Here is a 17,500-nt window from a genome sequence, read left to right as displayed (position 1 = left end):
AATTACAGTTTGTATCTGTAAAGTTTATGGGTTGTTTCTGTGAATATGTTTACTGTATTTTTACACAATTATTCTGGCAACCACAGTCAACAGTTTTTTTCAGCAAAAACATCATTGTTTTTACAGAAGTTGGAATGGAGAATCCTGAAATCCGCTGTTATTGAGAGCGGATGAGCTGTATCCGTACCTGACCGGCGCGCCGCGGCTCTGAGCCGGTTTCAGCACGACCGTTACACTGCTGTCCGTCTGGTTCAGAGGGGTCTCCTGATCATACGCCGGCATCGACGGAGCTGCAAACACACAAGAAAGCCCAATCACTCACATGAAAATGCTCTGTCTCTATGAAGCCCCGCCTTCTGAAAAGCACACGGTGCTCTGATTGGTCGGCTGGAGCAGTGTGTTGCGATTGGTGTTTGGGGAATGCCCCGCCCCTTACCATAACCGGCAGTTTCAACACACGACTAACTATAGCCCTAATCGCACGGGATTAGTATTATCTGGGGACCTCGTGTGATTTAGAAATTACGCCCCACATCTGAATTTTGCGTGGCGCATTCGCACGGGATAAGCAAGCCTGTGATTTTACTCAAATTTACTGACTATCTCCCGGATATGATGTCAAGACTTGTAAATGTTTTTTCGTTATACACTCATCTAAAGGATTATTAGGAACACACACTAATACTGTGTTTGACCCCCTTTGGCCTTCAGAACTGCCTTAATTCTACGTGGCATTGATTCAACAAGCTGCTGAAAGCATTCTTTAGAAATGTTGGCCATATTGATAGGAGAGCATCTGCAGTTGATGGAGATTTGTGGGATGCACATCCAGGGCACGAAGCTCCCGTTCCACCACATCCCAAAGATGCTCTATTGGGTTGAGATCTGGTGACTGTGGCGGCCATTTTAGTCCAGTGAACTCATTGTCATGTTCAAGAAATGATTGGAGCTTTGTGACGGTGCATTATCCTGCTGGAAGTAGCCATCAGAGGATGGGGACATGGTGCTCATAAAGGGATGGACATGGTCAGAAACAATGCTCAGGTAGGCCGTGGCATTTAAACCATGCCCAATTGGCACTAAGGGGCCTAAAGTGTGCCAAGAAAACATCCCCCACACCATTACACCACCACCACCAGCCTGCACAGTGGGAACAAGGCATGATGGATCCATGTTCTCATTCTGTTTACGCCAAATTCTGACTCTACCATCTGAATGTCTCAACAGAAATCCAGACTCATCAGACCAGGCAACATTTTTCCAGTCTTCAACTGTCCAATTTTGGTGCAAATTGTCGCCTCTTTTTCCTATTTGTAGTGGAGATGAGTGGTACCCGGTGGGGTCTTCTGCTGTTGTAGCCCATCCGCCTCAAGGTTGTGTGTGTTGTGGCTTCACAAATGCTTTGCTGCAGACCTCGGTTGTAACGAGTGGTTATTTCAGTCAAAGTTGCTCTTCTATCAGCTTGAATCAGTCGGCCCATTCTCCTCTGACCTCTAGCATCAACAAGGCATTTTCTCCACAGGACTGCCGCATACTGGATGTTTTTGCCTTTTCACACCATTCTTTGTAAACCCTAGAAATGGTTGTGCGTGAAAATCCCAGTAACTAAGCAGTGAAATACTCAGACCGGCCCGTCTGGCACCAACAACCATGCCACGCTCAAAATTGCTTAAATCACCTTTTTTTCCCATTCCGACATTCAGTGTGGAGTTCAGGAGATTGTCTTGACCAGGACCACACCCCTAAATGCATTGAAGCTACTGCCATGTGATTGGTTGATTAGATAATTGCATTAATGAGAAATTGAACAGGTGTTCCTAATAATCCTTTAGGTGAGTGTACACCGATCAGGCATAACATTATGTACTAATATAGTGTTGGTCTTTTGCTGACCCATCGAGGCATGGACTCCTCTAGACCCCTGAAGGTGTCCTTTAGGTGAGTGTAGATATAGCTGTATGAAATTATTAACAGTCGTATCGATATCATTTTGATTGTTTTATAGTAATAAAAATAATTTAGTTCAGTTGGAGAACAGACGCTACAATTAAAAACTTAACTGAGCAACATAACAACAATATACGGCGGACGATTCGGTTTCAAAGATAAATGTAAAAGCGCCCATTTAAGCGCTTTTCATTAAGAATAATATTAAACACACAATTCAAGCAATTTACTCCCAAATTGCTCATTCTAAAGTGAAAGTATAATCTGCGGGAATTCATAACGGTGCGCATTATATGCAGTCTAGCGCCATTCTTCGTGAAAGATAAAGATAAAAATGCGCACAGGACACAAAAACCTTGCAAAAATGATATACGATCCGCCTAATCCCGGCCAAATCACAGAGATGCCGATTCGCACGGGATTAATATTATTTACATTTACATTTACATTTATGCATTTGGCAGACACTTTTATCCAAAGCGACTTACATTGCATTCAAAGTACACATTTTTTACATTTTTGTCAATTCTTGCTTTCCCTGGGAATCGAACCCATGACCTTGGCGTTGCTAGCGCCATGCTCTACTGTTTGAGCTATAGGAAAGCTATATTATCACAGGACCTCGGTGTTCGGCGATAATATGGTAGGTCATTTGCGGGGGAATTTTTACTTTACAAATTACAGACATGGCCGATTCGCACGGGATTAAGATCACAGACATTCTCTGCAATTATTACATATCACCAGAGGTCCCCAGATAATACTAATCCCGTGCGAATAGGGCTTAACTCAACCAGGCCCCGCCCCTTTATTCTGCGCATGAACTGAGCCGGCGATCCTCACCTGAGATCTTGGTGGTGGCCTGTGTGATGGCGGGCGGCCCGAAGCCCTTGGCGGTGCTCGCTCTGAGGGTGAAGGAGTACGTGGAGCCGGGGTAGAGACCCAGGAACACATGGCTGGTTTCATTCCCCATCTTCACCACCTTCCCGCTCTGGTTAGACAGATCCAGCACCGGGTCGAAGGAGCTGACGGCTTTATAGGAGATCTGTGAAACACAAACATGCATGTTAGCATCACTCTGATTAATTCCAGTGCCCACCGAACAAATGATGCCTTTGAGTTCCAGCAAATTTGACTCTATTATTTCTGAAATGCTTCAAGGCCCTTTTCAATTATAAGCCGGCGATAAATAAATAAATAAATCGATAACAACATCCGCTCTTCTGACGGATCAGAGCAGGGGTTGGAAAGGGAAAGGGTTTGCTTCTCATATTTGTAGGGTTTGTTCATTACACTGAAGATGAGCGGCATTAATGAAGCGGCGTACTCGAAACGCTTTCTGATATCGAGATGTTTTTCATAAACTCCACACAGCTATTAGATTTAAATCATTCCACGGATGGAGAAACTGGGGACGAGTGAACATCTGACGTCCTCCAGTGCAGGAGATCGGTCAGGAACGGAGAATCTGAGGACGGGAAATCTCACTGGAAATGTACAAGAAGAGCAGAATGTCTGGAATCAGAGAGAGAGAGCGAGAGAGAGAGAGAGAGAGAGAGAGAGAGAGAGAGACAGGAAGGAAAGGAAGGATCAGGTTCCCTTGATAAGAGGAAAAAAGCCCAAACTGTCCTTTTGATATCACGGCCCGTCAGAGAGTCTCAGCTTGAACTCTTTGATACTGTCAAATCAAAGGCAGGACGTCACTACGGGCTCACGGACAATTGAGTGTACGGTTAGTCCCGTCTGAATACGTGATCTGTAGCACACACTCACTCACACACACACACACACACACACACACACACACACACACACACACACACACACACACACACACACACACACACACACACACACAGTGTCTCTGGTAACGGTAAACTAGATTCAAGATTTTCAAAACCGTGAAGAATTCCTCAAGCTTAAACCCAAATCTCTGAAACAACTGAGACAGATTTACAAAAAAAAATGTTTTTCTGAAGGGCATGTTTGCCTGTGCAAAACACTGCCATGTCGAGGTGTTGTGGGTGGTTGCCAGGGTGTTACTAGGGCATTTTGTGTGGTTACTAGGAAGAATGTTGCTAGGTGGTCATTAGAGGATTTTGTGTGTTTACTAGGAGGTTACTTGGGTGTACTGGGGGGATTACTAGGAGGTTGCTAAGGCATTTTGTGTGGTTACTAGGAGGTTGCTGGACCTTTGTGTGGTTACTAGGTTACTTGGGTGTTCTGTGTGGTTACTAGGAGGTTGCTGGACCTTTTGTGTGGTTGCTAGGAGGTTGCTGGAACTTTTGAGTGGTTACTATGAGGTTGCTAGGGTGTACTGGGTGGTTACTAGGAGGTTGCTAAGGCATTTTGTGTGGTTACTAGGAGGTTGCTGGACCTTTTGTGTGGTTACTAGGTTACTTGGGTGTTCTGTGTGGTTACTATTACCCCTTTTCCACCAAGACAGTGCTAGAGCTAATTCAGAGCCAGAGCTAGTCCCAGTTCATAGTTGGTTCGACTGAGGAGCTTCTAAGAACCGTTTGCTTTTCCACAGGCTGAGAGCCACAACAGAGCCAGGTCTTACGTCACTGTATACGCCTCATCTTTTCTCAGAAACGCTAGCGAGGCAGCGGCAGTGTTGCCAAGTCTGTGGTTTTGCCGCGGGCTGTTTTTTCATGTCCGCGGGATAAAGCGACCCCAATTATGTGATATTTAGCCCCGGGAATGCGAATTTTAGTAGGCAACCATGCCAAAACACACATATTTTACCCCCAAAATGTGATTTTTACCGGGGAAGCCCCCCTGAAACGCGATTGGGCTTGTTTTGAGTAGCAATTGGGTGGGTTTTGATGTGAAAACCTGGCAACCCTGGGCAGCGGGAAACACACACACCAGGCTTGTTCGAGATGCATAGGCACTGCGCAGACCGATGATATATACGTATGAGATACATATATATATATAAAACCGCATGAGTGAATCAAAAGCATAAGGAGTCGTATGCTCTCGCTGGACTCGTTATCATACGGCGATCGTTCTGCACAGCACCGCTGCGAACAAGCCTTCCATCAACAATGCAAAGGTTGCGTTACTATTGATTCACATGGCTTTACGATCCTACATCGGCATCAAAACACAACGAAAACACAGCGAATCCAACGCATTCATGCAGTTCGCCTTAATTTGTATAGACGGAGATTACAAACGAGCAGCAGCTGTTAGCTCCATTAGCTGCTATTTCAAACATGGCGGATCTCATGTTTGTGTTGGTCTTGTTGACCCCGCCCCCAGCGCCTGACGTAATCGGTTCTTACTTCTAGCCCTGTTCTAGCCCAGCAATGTTTTGGTGCTGCTTAAGAACCACTTTTCCTGGCTCGGAGCTGGGGCTTTGGGTGTGGAAACACAAAGAACCGATTTGAAACTAGGCTCTGGCTCCGATCTAGCTCTAGCTCTGCTTTGGTGGAAAAGGGGTATATGAGGTTGCTAGGATGTACTGGGTGGTTACTAGGAGGTTGCTAAGGCATTTTGTGTGGTTACTAGGAGGTTGCTAAGGCATTTTGTGTGGCTACTAGGTTACTTGGGTGTTCTGTGTGGTTACTATGAGGTTTCTAGGATGTACTGGGTGGTTACTTGTTACAAGGTTGGTAGGTGTTAGGGTAACAAAAACAACCCTTGGTGGTACAACGAGCACACTCGGGCCCTCAAGAGAGCAGCCAGAAAAAAATGGAGCGCAGCTGGATGAAACAAAACTGGAGGTTTTTCGTGTTTCGTGGAAAGATAGCATTACTGCATACAGAAAGGCCTTTATTTTTCAATTCTCTTAAAAGAAAACAAACACAACCCTAGGTGCTTATTTGATACAGTGGCTAAATCAACAAGAAATAAAGCTTCAACTTTTGATGTTTCCAAACAGCAAAGCAGTAATGACTTTATGAACTTCTTTACGTGCAAGATTGATAATATTAGGGAAAACATTTTAACTATGCAGCCGTCTCCTACAGTATCACATCAGACAGAGCCAGGGGCGATTCTAGGATTTTCATTGTAGGGCGGCTCAGCCCCCAGTGAGGGTATGGAAAAAAAATTGTAACACTTTAGTTTAGGGTCCAATTCTCACTATTAACTAGTAGCTAGTTAGTATGCATATTAGGATATTGGCTGTTTAATATTACATATAAAACAAATATTAACGCCTTTTTCTGCATGACCATATTGTACATCCCTTAATCATACAATGTAGGCAGGTTTATAATCACTGAGATCCCAAATGTGAGTTAGTTAGGGGGGTTTGGGGACATGCTCCCCCGAGAACATTTTGATTTCTATGATCTACATATGTGCATTTTAAGATATTCTGAACGCCAAAAAATTAGATAAGAACAGCTTGAAAACCATGTCAGTGGGCAGATATTAGGTTAATAGATATATTAAGTATTTCCATTTTTGTCAGTGAAGACAGTAAAAAATATGTTAAACTGATGTTTATATGTTTTATGAATCATTTTCATAGACATGTTAATTTACTGAAGGCTAACAGGAAAGCTAGGTAACTACATGTATTAAATTAATTCACAATATGCACACATTCATTACTAATCTTATGCCCAATACAGGCTTTAATTTACTGAATGCTACAAATGGAATTATATTAATTTACAATATGCACACATTCATTATTAATCTTATACCTAATCTGAAGAAAACGGCTTTGTTAATATTTCTTGTTTGTTAATTACATTATGAATCACATTATAGGCCTATTTTCAATTCAAAATGGCGAAATTAGACAACAGTTTATTAATTTGCCTGAATATTTTTGTCATTTGTTTAACATTTCTGACTTACAGAAGCAGCTGTTAAATATGAAATGTTTAGTTTAGATTCATATCTCTCACTTGACGTCGAGTCCTGTTCCTAACACTCGGCCTCAGCAGCTTCTGTGAACATAAAGCCCGCCTACTCTGATTTGATTGGTTTTCTCAAATATTTTGACATTGACGAGCGATGACAGACCAATGAGAGCTCAGATCAACACACACACCTCTGCTTCTGACGTGTGCTCTGCTCGACGCCGCTGCGGATTGAAGAACAAAGCCTCCCGCCAGTTTCATATGTTTTAAAGGTTAATCATATTTTTTACAGTCTATGGATTAATCACAATTTTTTTTGTGCTGAAGCCCCCCTAAAAAGGGCCCAGTGACCCCATGGGCAGAGCATTGTAGTGTCACTGAGGAAAAATTACACACGTTCACTGCTATAGGAGAAGAAGACACACACACACACACACACACCAGAGGTGGACAAAGTACACAACTCTATTACTTGAGTAAAAGTAAAAGTACTACTGGTCAAATATTACTCTGTTACAAGTGAAAGTTCTAAAAACAGATTTTTACTTAAGTAAAAGTACAGAAGTAATTGTTTTTAAAAGTACTTAAGTATCAAAAGTACATTTTCTTTTTTATGTATGCATTATTTTATTATTGTTGCATTGTTGTATAAATGCACTCTATGCCATCATGGTGGTTTAAGCCAGTCAGTGATGCTCCATCCGACATGCTAGCATACTGCTACCTTAAACTCATTTCACAGACATCCCAACCTGCGAAATGTCATTTGCCGAAATCAGGATGCTCTCTGTCTTACATGCGCAACTCGAGGCACACACGCAAGGTCTCTCACTCCCCCTCCCTCTCTAACGTGCGCATGTGCCCGCTTTAGATTCTGGGATATTTTAACTAATTTGCGGGCATCAGGGAGCCGCTATCAATTTGCGGGAGACTCCCAGAACTTCGGGGAGACTTGGGATGTCTGATTTCAATACTTTTGAAAAAAAGTTCAACTCTCTTTATAAAGCTGCTGTCACTTTAAGGCTGAATGCATGGATCCTATACTCTGATACGCATCCGATATTCTCCCAACTGTTTACTCTTCTCTTTCTCCCAGACATTTACATTTTATGAGACATGCGTCAAGTATATGCCAACTAAACTAATCTTTAATCTTTTGAGAAAACTGAAACACACTTTTGGCCATGTATGGCCATGGATGCACACACTGTGCCAAGGAACTGTCTTCTTCCATTTTGCTATAAACTGATCAGTGTTCAAAAAAATGTTAGGAAACTTCACATGACCCTACATGAGTGATTACTGATAGGCTGTCTGCAAAAAAATTAATAAAAACATTTTAAAGAAGAAAAAAATCATCCACTGACTTTCAAAAGCTGCTACAGAAACGACTTTCGTCTTTGAGGACCTTGATATAAATGTAGTGGAGTAAAAAGTACGATATTTGTCTTTCGAATGTAGTGAAGTAAAAGTAAAAGTATCCCTAAAAAATAATACTCCAGTAAAGTACAGATACTCAAAAAGTGTACTTAAGTACAGTACTCAAGTAAATGTACTTAGTTACTGTCCACCTCTGACACACACACACACACACACTCATTCACTGCTATAGGAGAAGAAGACACACACACACACACACACACACACACACACACACACACACTCATTCACTGCTATAGAAGAAGAAGACACACACACACACACACACACACACACACACTCATTCACTGCTATAGGAGAAGAAGACACACACACACACATTCACTGCTATAGGAGAAGAAGACACACACACACACACACACACACACGTTCACTGCTATAGGAGAAGAAGACACACACACACACACACACACACACACACATTCACTGCTATAGGAGAAGAAGACACACACACACACACACACACACACACACACACATTCACTGCTATAGGAGAAGAAGACACACACACACACACACACACACACACACATTCACTGCTATAGGAGAAGAAGACACACACACACACACACACACACACACACTCATTCACTGCTATAGAAGAAGAAGACACACACACACACACACACACACACACACTCATTCACTGCTATAGGAGAAGAAGACACACACACACACACACACACATTCACTGCTATAGGAGAAGAAGACCCACACACACACACACACACACTCATTCACTGCTATAGGAGAAGACACACACACACACACACACACACACACACACTCATTCACTGCTATAGGAGAAGAAGACACACTCACACACACACACACACACACACACACACACACTCATTCACTGCTATAGGAGAAGACACACAGACACACACACACTCACACACATACACTAATTCACTGCTATAGGAGAAGACACACACACACACACACACACACACACACACTCACTCATTCACTGCTATAGGAGAAGACACACACACACACACACACTCACACACACACACACACACTCATTCACTGCTATAGGAGAAGAAGAATTGGCTAAACTCGTTAAATCATCTAAATCAACAACATGTATGCTCGACCCTATACCGACTAGGCTATTAAAAGAGATGCTACCAGAGGTCATAGATCCTCTTCTTAATATCATTAATTCATCTTTGTCATTAGGATATGTACCGAAAACTTTTAAGTTGGCTATTATTAAACCACTTATTAAAAAACCGCAACTTGATCCTACAGAATTAGTCAATTATAGACCAATCTCAAATCTACCCTTTCTGTCAGGTTTAGAGCGTATCATAGCACTGAGACTGCTCTCATCAGAGTAAAGGCCTTTGCACACTGAGTCCGAAATTTGCATGAAAAATTTTTGTCCGTCAAAAAAAAAATCGGAACAGGTTCGATTTTCTGCGTTTTTCGCATCCGTTTTTCCCATCTACAGCTGACGCCCAACCTCAAACTGCTGGCAATGCTGGGGAATGAATCGCCAGTGCTCAGATATCTACAATTATATATACAAATATTATTGTATCAAAAATACTACAATATCACAGCTATAATTATAGCACACCAACTCCCAGTGTGTGTGTGTGTGTGTGTGTGTGTGCGCGCGGATCCTAGACACTGCCAGTCTCTGTTCAGGATTGGAGATTGGTGGTCTTCTTTTTAATATGTGGCTCCAGTATCGCTAGCAAAGCATCAAACGGAGCCACTGACATTCAGCTTTGAATCGGTCTGGATAATCCGCAGCTCCTCGATAAGGAGGTGGAAGACGGCATTTTGTGTTGTTTTGCGTTTTTTTTCGTAACGCATTCATTAATACGCATCGGACTCAGTGTGCAAGGTCTCTGTGCGTGACGAATTTTTCGGATCACCAATACGAAAAAACGCATCCGAAAATTTCGGACTCAGTGTGCAAAGGCCTTTACACATGATTTACTCTTATCATCCGATCGTGGCTGTATCTCTCTATTAGTGTTACTCCATCTTAGCGCTGCATTCGATACTATCGACCACAATATTCTTTTGAATAGACTCGAAAATGTTGTAGGTATTAGTGGAATTGCATTGGCTTTGTTTTAAATCACACCTATGCGACTGTTATCAGTTTGTAGCAGTAAATGAAGAGATGTCCCACCGATCTCCAGTATGGAGTACCACAGGGCTCAGTGCTAGGACCGCTGCTCTTCACCCTGTACATGCTGCCACTGGGAGATATCATTAGGAAGCATGGGGCTAGTTTGCTGGATGTTTTGTGTGGTTACTATGGTGGATGAGTAGCAGAAGTGTAAAGTGATGCTGTGTGTGTGTGTGTGTGTGTGTGTGTGTGTGTGTGTGTGTGTGTGTGTGTGTGTGTGTGTGTGTGTGTGTGTGTGTGTGTGTGTGTGTGTGTGTGTGTGTGTGTGTGTGTGTGTGTGTGTGTGTGTGTCTGTGTGTTCACCTCATACTGAGTGATGATGCCGAAGGTCTGAGCCGGCTCTCTCCACTTCAGCAAGATCTTCTCCTCGTACACACTGGCCTGGATAGAATCCAGAGGAACTTCGCCCGGCACTGACAGGAAGTGACATCACAAGGGATCAAATCAACAACAACATGCATACGACATGTTCTAAAGCTGTAATGTTTTGTTACACTGAACACACGTGAAATCAATGTTTGGCAGCTGAAGCTATTCTTTTAAAAGCCACTGGTTTCAAGCCACACAATCCCCTCAGATGGTGTTCATCTTCTCCTCCTCCAAACACGTGTGTGTGTGTGTCTGTGAGAGATTATTACTCATTTGTTTATCGCTTCATCCTCTCGCAGGAATGTTATTCAAGTCTCTCTCACTTGACACTGACTCTGAGCGAGAACAAAGAGCGCGTGTGTGTTTAACATCCAGTCGAGATGCGGCCCAGGTGTCTAATTATTTATAAAGGTTGCCGATCTCAGGAAACAAAAAAAAAAAATCATGTTTATTCCATCAGAAGAGCTCTGCTAATGGGGGACGCGATTAGACATTCAAGCTAAATGTCAGCGGTTTACCGTACTGGAAGAAATTCACCCTTAGGAATGTGTGAAATAAGATGGAAATTATCCAATGGAGCATTTGAGCAGCTCATTCCAGTACCTGATATAATGGGCTCTTCATCTGAACACTAAAGACACTTCACAGCCATTCGGTTCCTCAGATACAGCAAAAGAACCAACTTCTGTTCAAGAACCAGCCTAGATCAGGTTATTCAGGTGCTATATGAGATTCAGAGATATATACATTGATCAGGCATAACATTATGACCTAATATTGTGTTGGTCTTTTGCTGATCCGTCGAGGCATGGACTCCTCTAGACCCCTGAAGGTGTGCTGTGGTGTCTGCCACCAAGATGTTAGCAGCAGATCCTTTAAGTCCTCCATGGATGGGACTTGTTTGTTCAGCTCATCCCACAGATGCTCGATTGGATTGAGATCTGGGGAATTTGGAGGCCGAGTCAACGCCTCAAACTCGTTGTTGTGCTCCTCAAACCATTCCTGAAGCATTTGTGCTTCCTCAGACCAGGCCGCCTTCTTCCATTGCTCCGTGGTCCAGTTCTGGTGCTCACGGGCCACTGTTGGTGCTTTGGGCGGGGTCAGGGGTCAGGGGTCAGCATGGGCACCCTGACTGCTCCATACTCCACAAACTGAGATGCTCTGTGTATTCTGAGCCCTTTCTATCAGAACCAGCATTAACTTCTGGAGCAGTTTGAGCTCCAGTAGCTCGTCTGTTTGATCGACCACACGGGCATCAATGAGCCTCGGCCGCCCATGACCCTGTGGCCGGTTCTCCACTGGTCCTCCATGACCCTGTGGCCGGTTCTCCACTGGTCCTCCATGACCCTGTGGCCGGTTCTCCACTGGTCCTTCATGACCCTGTGGCCGGTTCTCTACTGGTCCTTCATGACCCTGTGGCCGGTTCTCCACTGGTCCTTCATGACCCTGTGGCCGGTTCTCCACTGGTCCTTCATGACCCTGTGGCCGGTTCTCTACTGGTCCTTCATGACCCTGTGGCCGGTTCTCCACTGGTCCTTCATGACCCTGTGGCCGGTTCTCCACTGGTCCTTCATGACCCTGTGGCCGGTTCTCCACTGGTCCTTCATGACCCTGTGGCCGGTTCTCCACTGGTCCTTCATGACCCTGTGGCCGGTTCTCCACTGGTCCTCCATGACCCTGTGGCCGGTTCTCCACTGGTCCTCCATGACCCTGTGGCCGGTTCTCCACTGGTCCTCCATGACCCTGTGGCCGGTTCTCCACTGGTCCTTCATGACCCTGTGGCCGGTTCTCCACTGGTCCTCCATGACCCTGTGGCCGGTTCTCCACTGGTCCTTCATGACCCTGTGGCCGGTTCTCCACTGGTCCTCCATGACCCTGTGGCCGGTTCTCCACTGGTCCTTCATGACCCTGTGGCCGGTTCTCCACTGGTCCTCCATGACCCTGTGGCCGGTTCTCCACTGGTCCTCCATGACCCTGTGGCCGGTTCTCCACTGGTCCTCCATGACCCTGTGGCCGGTTCTCCACTGGTCCTCCATGACCCTGTGGCCGGTTCTCCACTGGTCCTCCATGACCCTGTGGCCGGTTCTCCACTGGTCCTTCATGACCCTGTGGCCGGTTCTCCACTGGTCCTCCATGACCCTGTGGCCGGTTCTCCACTGGTCCTTCATGACCCTGTGGCCGGTTCTCCACTGGTCCTTCATGACCCTGTGGCCGGTTCTCCACTGGTCCTCCATGACCCTGTGGCCGGTTCTCCACTGGTCCTCCATGACCCTGTGGCCGGTTCTCCACTGGTCCTCCATGACCCTGTGGCCGGTTCTCCACTGGTCCTTCACGACCCTGTGGCCAGTTCTCCACTGGTCCTTCACGACCCTGTGGCCGGTTCTCCACTGGTCCTTCACGACCCTGTGGCCGGTTCTCCACTGGTCCTTCATGATCCTGTGGCCGGTTCTCCACTGGTCCTTCATGACCCTGTGGCCGGTTCTCCACTGGTCCTCCATGACCCTGTGGCCGGTTCTCCACTGGTCCTTCATGACCCTGTGGCCGGTTCTCCACTGGTCCTCCACTTCTGATAGAGACTGGCCACTGTAGACCGGGAACACCCACAAGAGCTGCAGTTTTGGAGATGCTCTGACTCGTCACAATCTGGCCCTTGTCAAACTCGCTCAAATCCTTACACTTGCCCATTTTTCCTGCTTCTAACACATCAACTCTTAGAACAAAATGTTCACTTGCTGTCTAATATATCCCACCCACTAACAGAACATCAGTGTCATGATGTGATGCCTGTATAGTTTATGAGAGTTTTCTCCTCACCATCTTCATCCGTCTGAACGTGGATCTCAGGGCTTTCTTTGACGCCCTCGCGGTTGCGCAGCACCATCCTGACGCTGAGGTTGGTGTAGGGCGTGAGGTTGTGGATGGTGTGCTGGGGGGCGGAGCTCTGGCCGGTGTAAGACGCCACCTCCCTGCTCTCCTCCTTCCCGCCTCCTCTGGCGCGGTACTCCACCGTCAGGCTGTAGTTGTGGCAGCGGGTCACGTTGTAGCCGAAGGGCTCCCAGCGCACCATCACCTGACGAGACTTGATCTCCACCACCTTCAGCTGCCGGGGGCCGTGCATGGGCTCTGAGGAAACAACACACTCATGGCTCAGCTCAGAGGATTACACACACACTGTGAAAGAGAATTTCATATTCATGATATTTTGTAAGAAATGGTTCAAGGCCAAATGCACTCTCAATACAACAACACACAAAACCTTCCTCAACAACACGTGATGAACCGCAGATCGAGAGTCATCATCGGTTTGCCATTGTTTGAGTAAAACACCTTCATTTGTGCTCAAGAAGACACACTGGAGACACACACACACACACACACACACACACACACACACATACAAACTCTCACTCACACACTCACACAGTGACACACACACAGTAACACACACACACACACACACACACACACACACACACACACACACACACACACACACACACACACATACAAACTCTCACTCACACACTCACACAGTGACACACACACAGTAACACACACACACACACACACACACACACACTCACACACACACAAACTCTCACTTACGGCACAGTGACACACACGCACACACACCACACACCACACACACCACATACACATACACACACACACACACACACACACACACACACACACACACACATGTTTGTTTTTGTGAAATGTGAGGACATTCCATAGGCGTAATGGTTTTTATACCGTACACACCGTATTTTCTATCCCCTTACACTGCCCCTAAACCTACCCATCACACACACACACACACACACACACACACACACACACACACACTGTCCCTGCCCCTAAACCTAGCCCTCACGGGAGACTGTGCAGTTCACTTTCTGTGAAAAAAAACTCATTCTGTGTGATTTATAAGCATTTTGAAAAGTGAGGACATGGGGAACGTCCTCATATTTCTCCCTCTTTTTGTAATACCCATGTCATTATACACATTTGTGTCCTGATATTTCACAAAAACATGCCCACACACACACACACCATGCACACATACACACACACACACACACACACCCGCCACACACATACACACACTTACACACACACACACCAGGCACACACACACACACACACACACACACACACACACACAAACACACACACAGACACACCAGGCACACACACATACACACACATACATGCACACACAGACACACACACACACACACAAACACACACACAGACACACCAGGCACACACACAGACACACACACACAGTGACACACACACACACACTCACTTACACAGTGACACACACACGCATACACGCAAACACAGTGTGACACACACACACACACACACACCATTATTTTTGTTCTTATTTTATGCACAAACTCTATTTTGATTTATTTATTTTGGTTTATTTTGATTTGATTATTTTGACTTTTTCCTCAGAAAACCAGATTTAATATCTGATGTTATTTTGCTTTTAAATCCAAAGAAAGAGATTCATATGTTGCCGTGCTCAGACACACACAGTGGTTTGGGACTGTGGCTCCATCACACACACACACACACACACACACACCCTGATCCCGTTTCTCCGGGTCTGGAAGCAGAAGCACGGCTCATATCAGCCACTCCAGGATCAAAGCAGCAATCAGACGAGGAGAGCAGATGAAAGAGTCGGAGAACCCAAACAATCCCAGCCAATCCCAGCCCAGCATCATCTCAGCATCATCTCAGCATCATCTCAGCCAATCCCAGCCCAGCATCATCTCAGCATCATCTCAGCAGAGCAGCATCTCAGATATCAGATTCCTCTTCGGAAGATTGGTTGTGGTGTGTTTATAATGTTTTGTTTTATTTATTAATATTGTACATTATTTGTCATATTAAAAGGATGAAACCTCTGAACGTGATGGTCAAGGTAAATTGTTATTATTTTGTAAATATCTTCTGAAGCTTCTGAAAGGCACAACTATAGTAAAGTATGCAGTGTTTGTCCATCGTCTCTGGAGTTAAAGTCTCTAACGGGATCAGCTTCCATTCACAGACTCCATTCCACTGGAACTGAACACTTTCCCTCATATTAGATCCAGCCAGGGTTCAAATTACACTCTGGAGACACACACACACACACACACACACACACACACACACACACACACACACACACACACACACACACACACTCACTGATCTCTGAATCTGCTGCCATTTCACGTCACACTTTTGAAAGAGTCTCTTCTGCTCACCAAAGCTGCATTTATTTAATCAAAAATACAGTAACAATTGTGAAATATTATTACTATATAAAACAGATATTTGTAGGTGAATATATAGTAAAGTGTAATTTATTCCTGTGATCAAAGATGCATTTATTTGATAAAAATACAGTACAAATTTTGAAATATTATTACTACTTAAAATAGCTGTTTTTATGTGAATATATAGTAAAATATAATTTATTCCTGTGATCACAGCTGCATTTATTTAATCAAAAATACAGTAAAAATTATTTTGAAATATTATTAGTATATAAAATAGCTGTTTTTATCTGAATATATAGTAAAGTGTAATTTATTCCTGTGATCAAAGATGCGTTTATTTGCTAAAAATACAGTAAAAATTGTGAAATATTATTACTATTTAAAATAGCTGTTTTTATGTGAATATATAGTAAAATATAATGTATTCCTGTGATCAAAGATGCGTTTATTTGCTAAAAATACAGTAAAAATTGTGAAATATTATTACTATTTAAAATAGCTGTTTTTATGTGAATATATAGTAAAATATAATTTATTCCTGTGATCAAAGATGCGTTTATTTGATAAAAATACAGTACAAATTTTGAAATATTATTACTACTTAAAATAGCTGTTTTTATGTGAATATATAGTAAAATATAATTTATTCCTGTGATCAAAGCTGCATTTATTTAATCAAAAATACAGTAAAAATTATTTTGAAATATTATTAGTATATAAAATAGATGTTTTTATGTGAATATTTAGTAAACAGTAATTTATTTCTGTGATCAAAGATGCGTTTATTTGATAAAAAATACAGTAAAAATTTAGAAATATTATTAGTATATAAAACAGATGTTTTTATGTGAATGTATAGTAAAGTGTAATTTATTCCTTTGATTTGAATTTTTTAACAGTAGTGTATTATACTAATAAACCAGGACAAATGGATTCATTCTGATTATAATATTAATAAATGCAAGAATTCATTGAGCAGTGTCTTTAATCATATGCCTAAAACAATAAGTCACTTACATCTACAGCACAGCCTCAGGTGTTCAGTGACAGGACCTGAGCGTCTCTGAGCGGATGTGTGTGTGTGTGTGTGTGTGTGTGTGTGTGTGTGTGTGTGTGTGTGTGTGTGTGTGTGTGTGTGTGTGTGTGTGTGTGTGTGTGTGTGTGTGTGTGTGTGTGTGTGTGTGTGTGTGTCTGTGTGTGTGTGTGTGTGTGTGTGTGTGTGTGTGTGTGTCTATGTGTGTGTGTGTGTGTGTGTGTGTGTGTGTATGTGTGTGTGTGTGTGTGTGTGTGTGTGTGTGTGTGTGTGTGTGTTGTGTGTGTGTGTGTGTGTGTGTGCCGCTGCTCGTCCTTGACAGCTCAGACCTGACAGCAGAAAGCTCGCTAAATGATTAAACGCAAATGGAAGGAAGTCAGACTTCAAGATGCAGATACAACCCAAACACACACACACACACACACACACACACACA

General features: G+C 43.8%; 1 protein-coding gene across 1 annotated transcript in view; it reads right to left on the bottom strand.

Moving 5' to 3' along the window:
• LOC307128449 (receptor-type tyrosine-protein phosphatase mu) overlaps positions 1-17,500 on the bottom strand; it is a gene marked incomplete at its 5' end in the record, with an annotated part of 357,404 nt that overhangs the window by 149,219 nt on the left and 190,685 nt on the right. The window contains 4 exons of the mRNA XM_079820324.1: positions 188-290; positions 2,791-2,992; positions 10,678-10,787; positions 13,558-13,866. Of these exons, the coding sequence (XP_079676450.1) occupies positions 188-290; positions 2,791-2,992; positions 10,678-10,787; positions 13,558-13,866 (724 nt within the window). The remainder of the gene's footprint in view (positions 1-187; positions 291-2,790; positions 2,993-10,677; positions 10,788-13,557; positions 13,867-17,500) is intronic.

The sequence above is a fragment of the Gobio gobio genome (genome assembly GCF_949357685.1).
Source record: "Gobio gobio genome assembly, chromosome: 6".
NCBI classification, from domain to species: domain Eukaryota; kingdom Metazoa; phylum Chordata; class Actinopteri; order Cypriniformes; family Gobionidae; genus Gobio; species Gobio gobio.
This window is presented reverse-complemented; position numbering and strand designations above follow the sequence as displayed.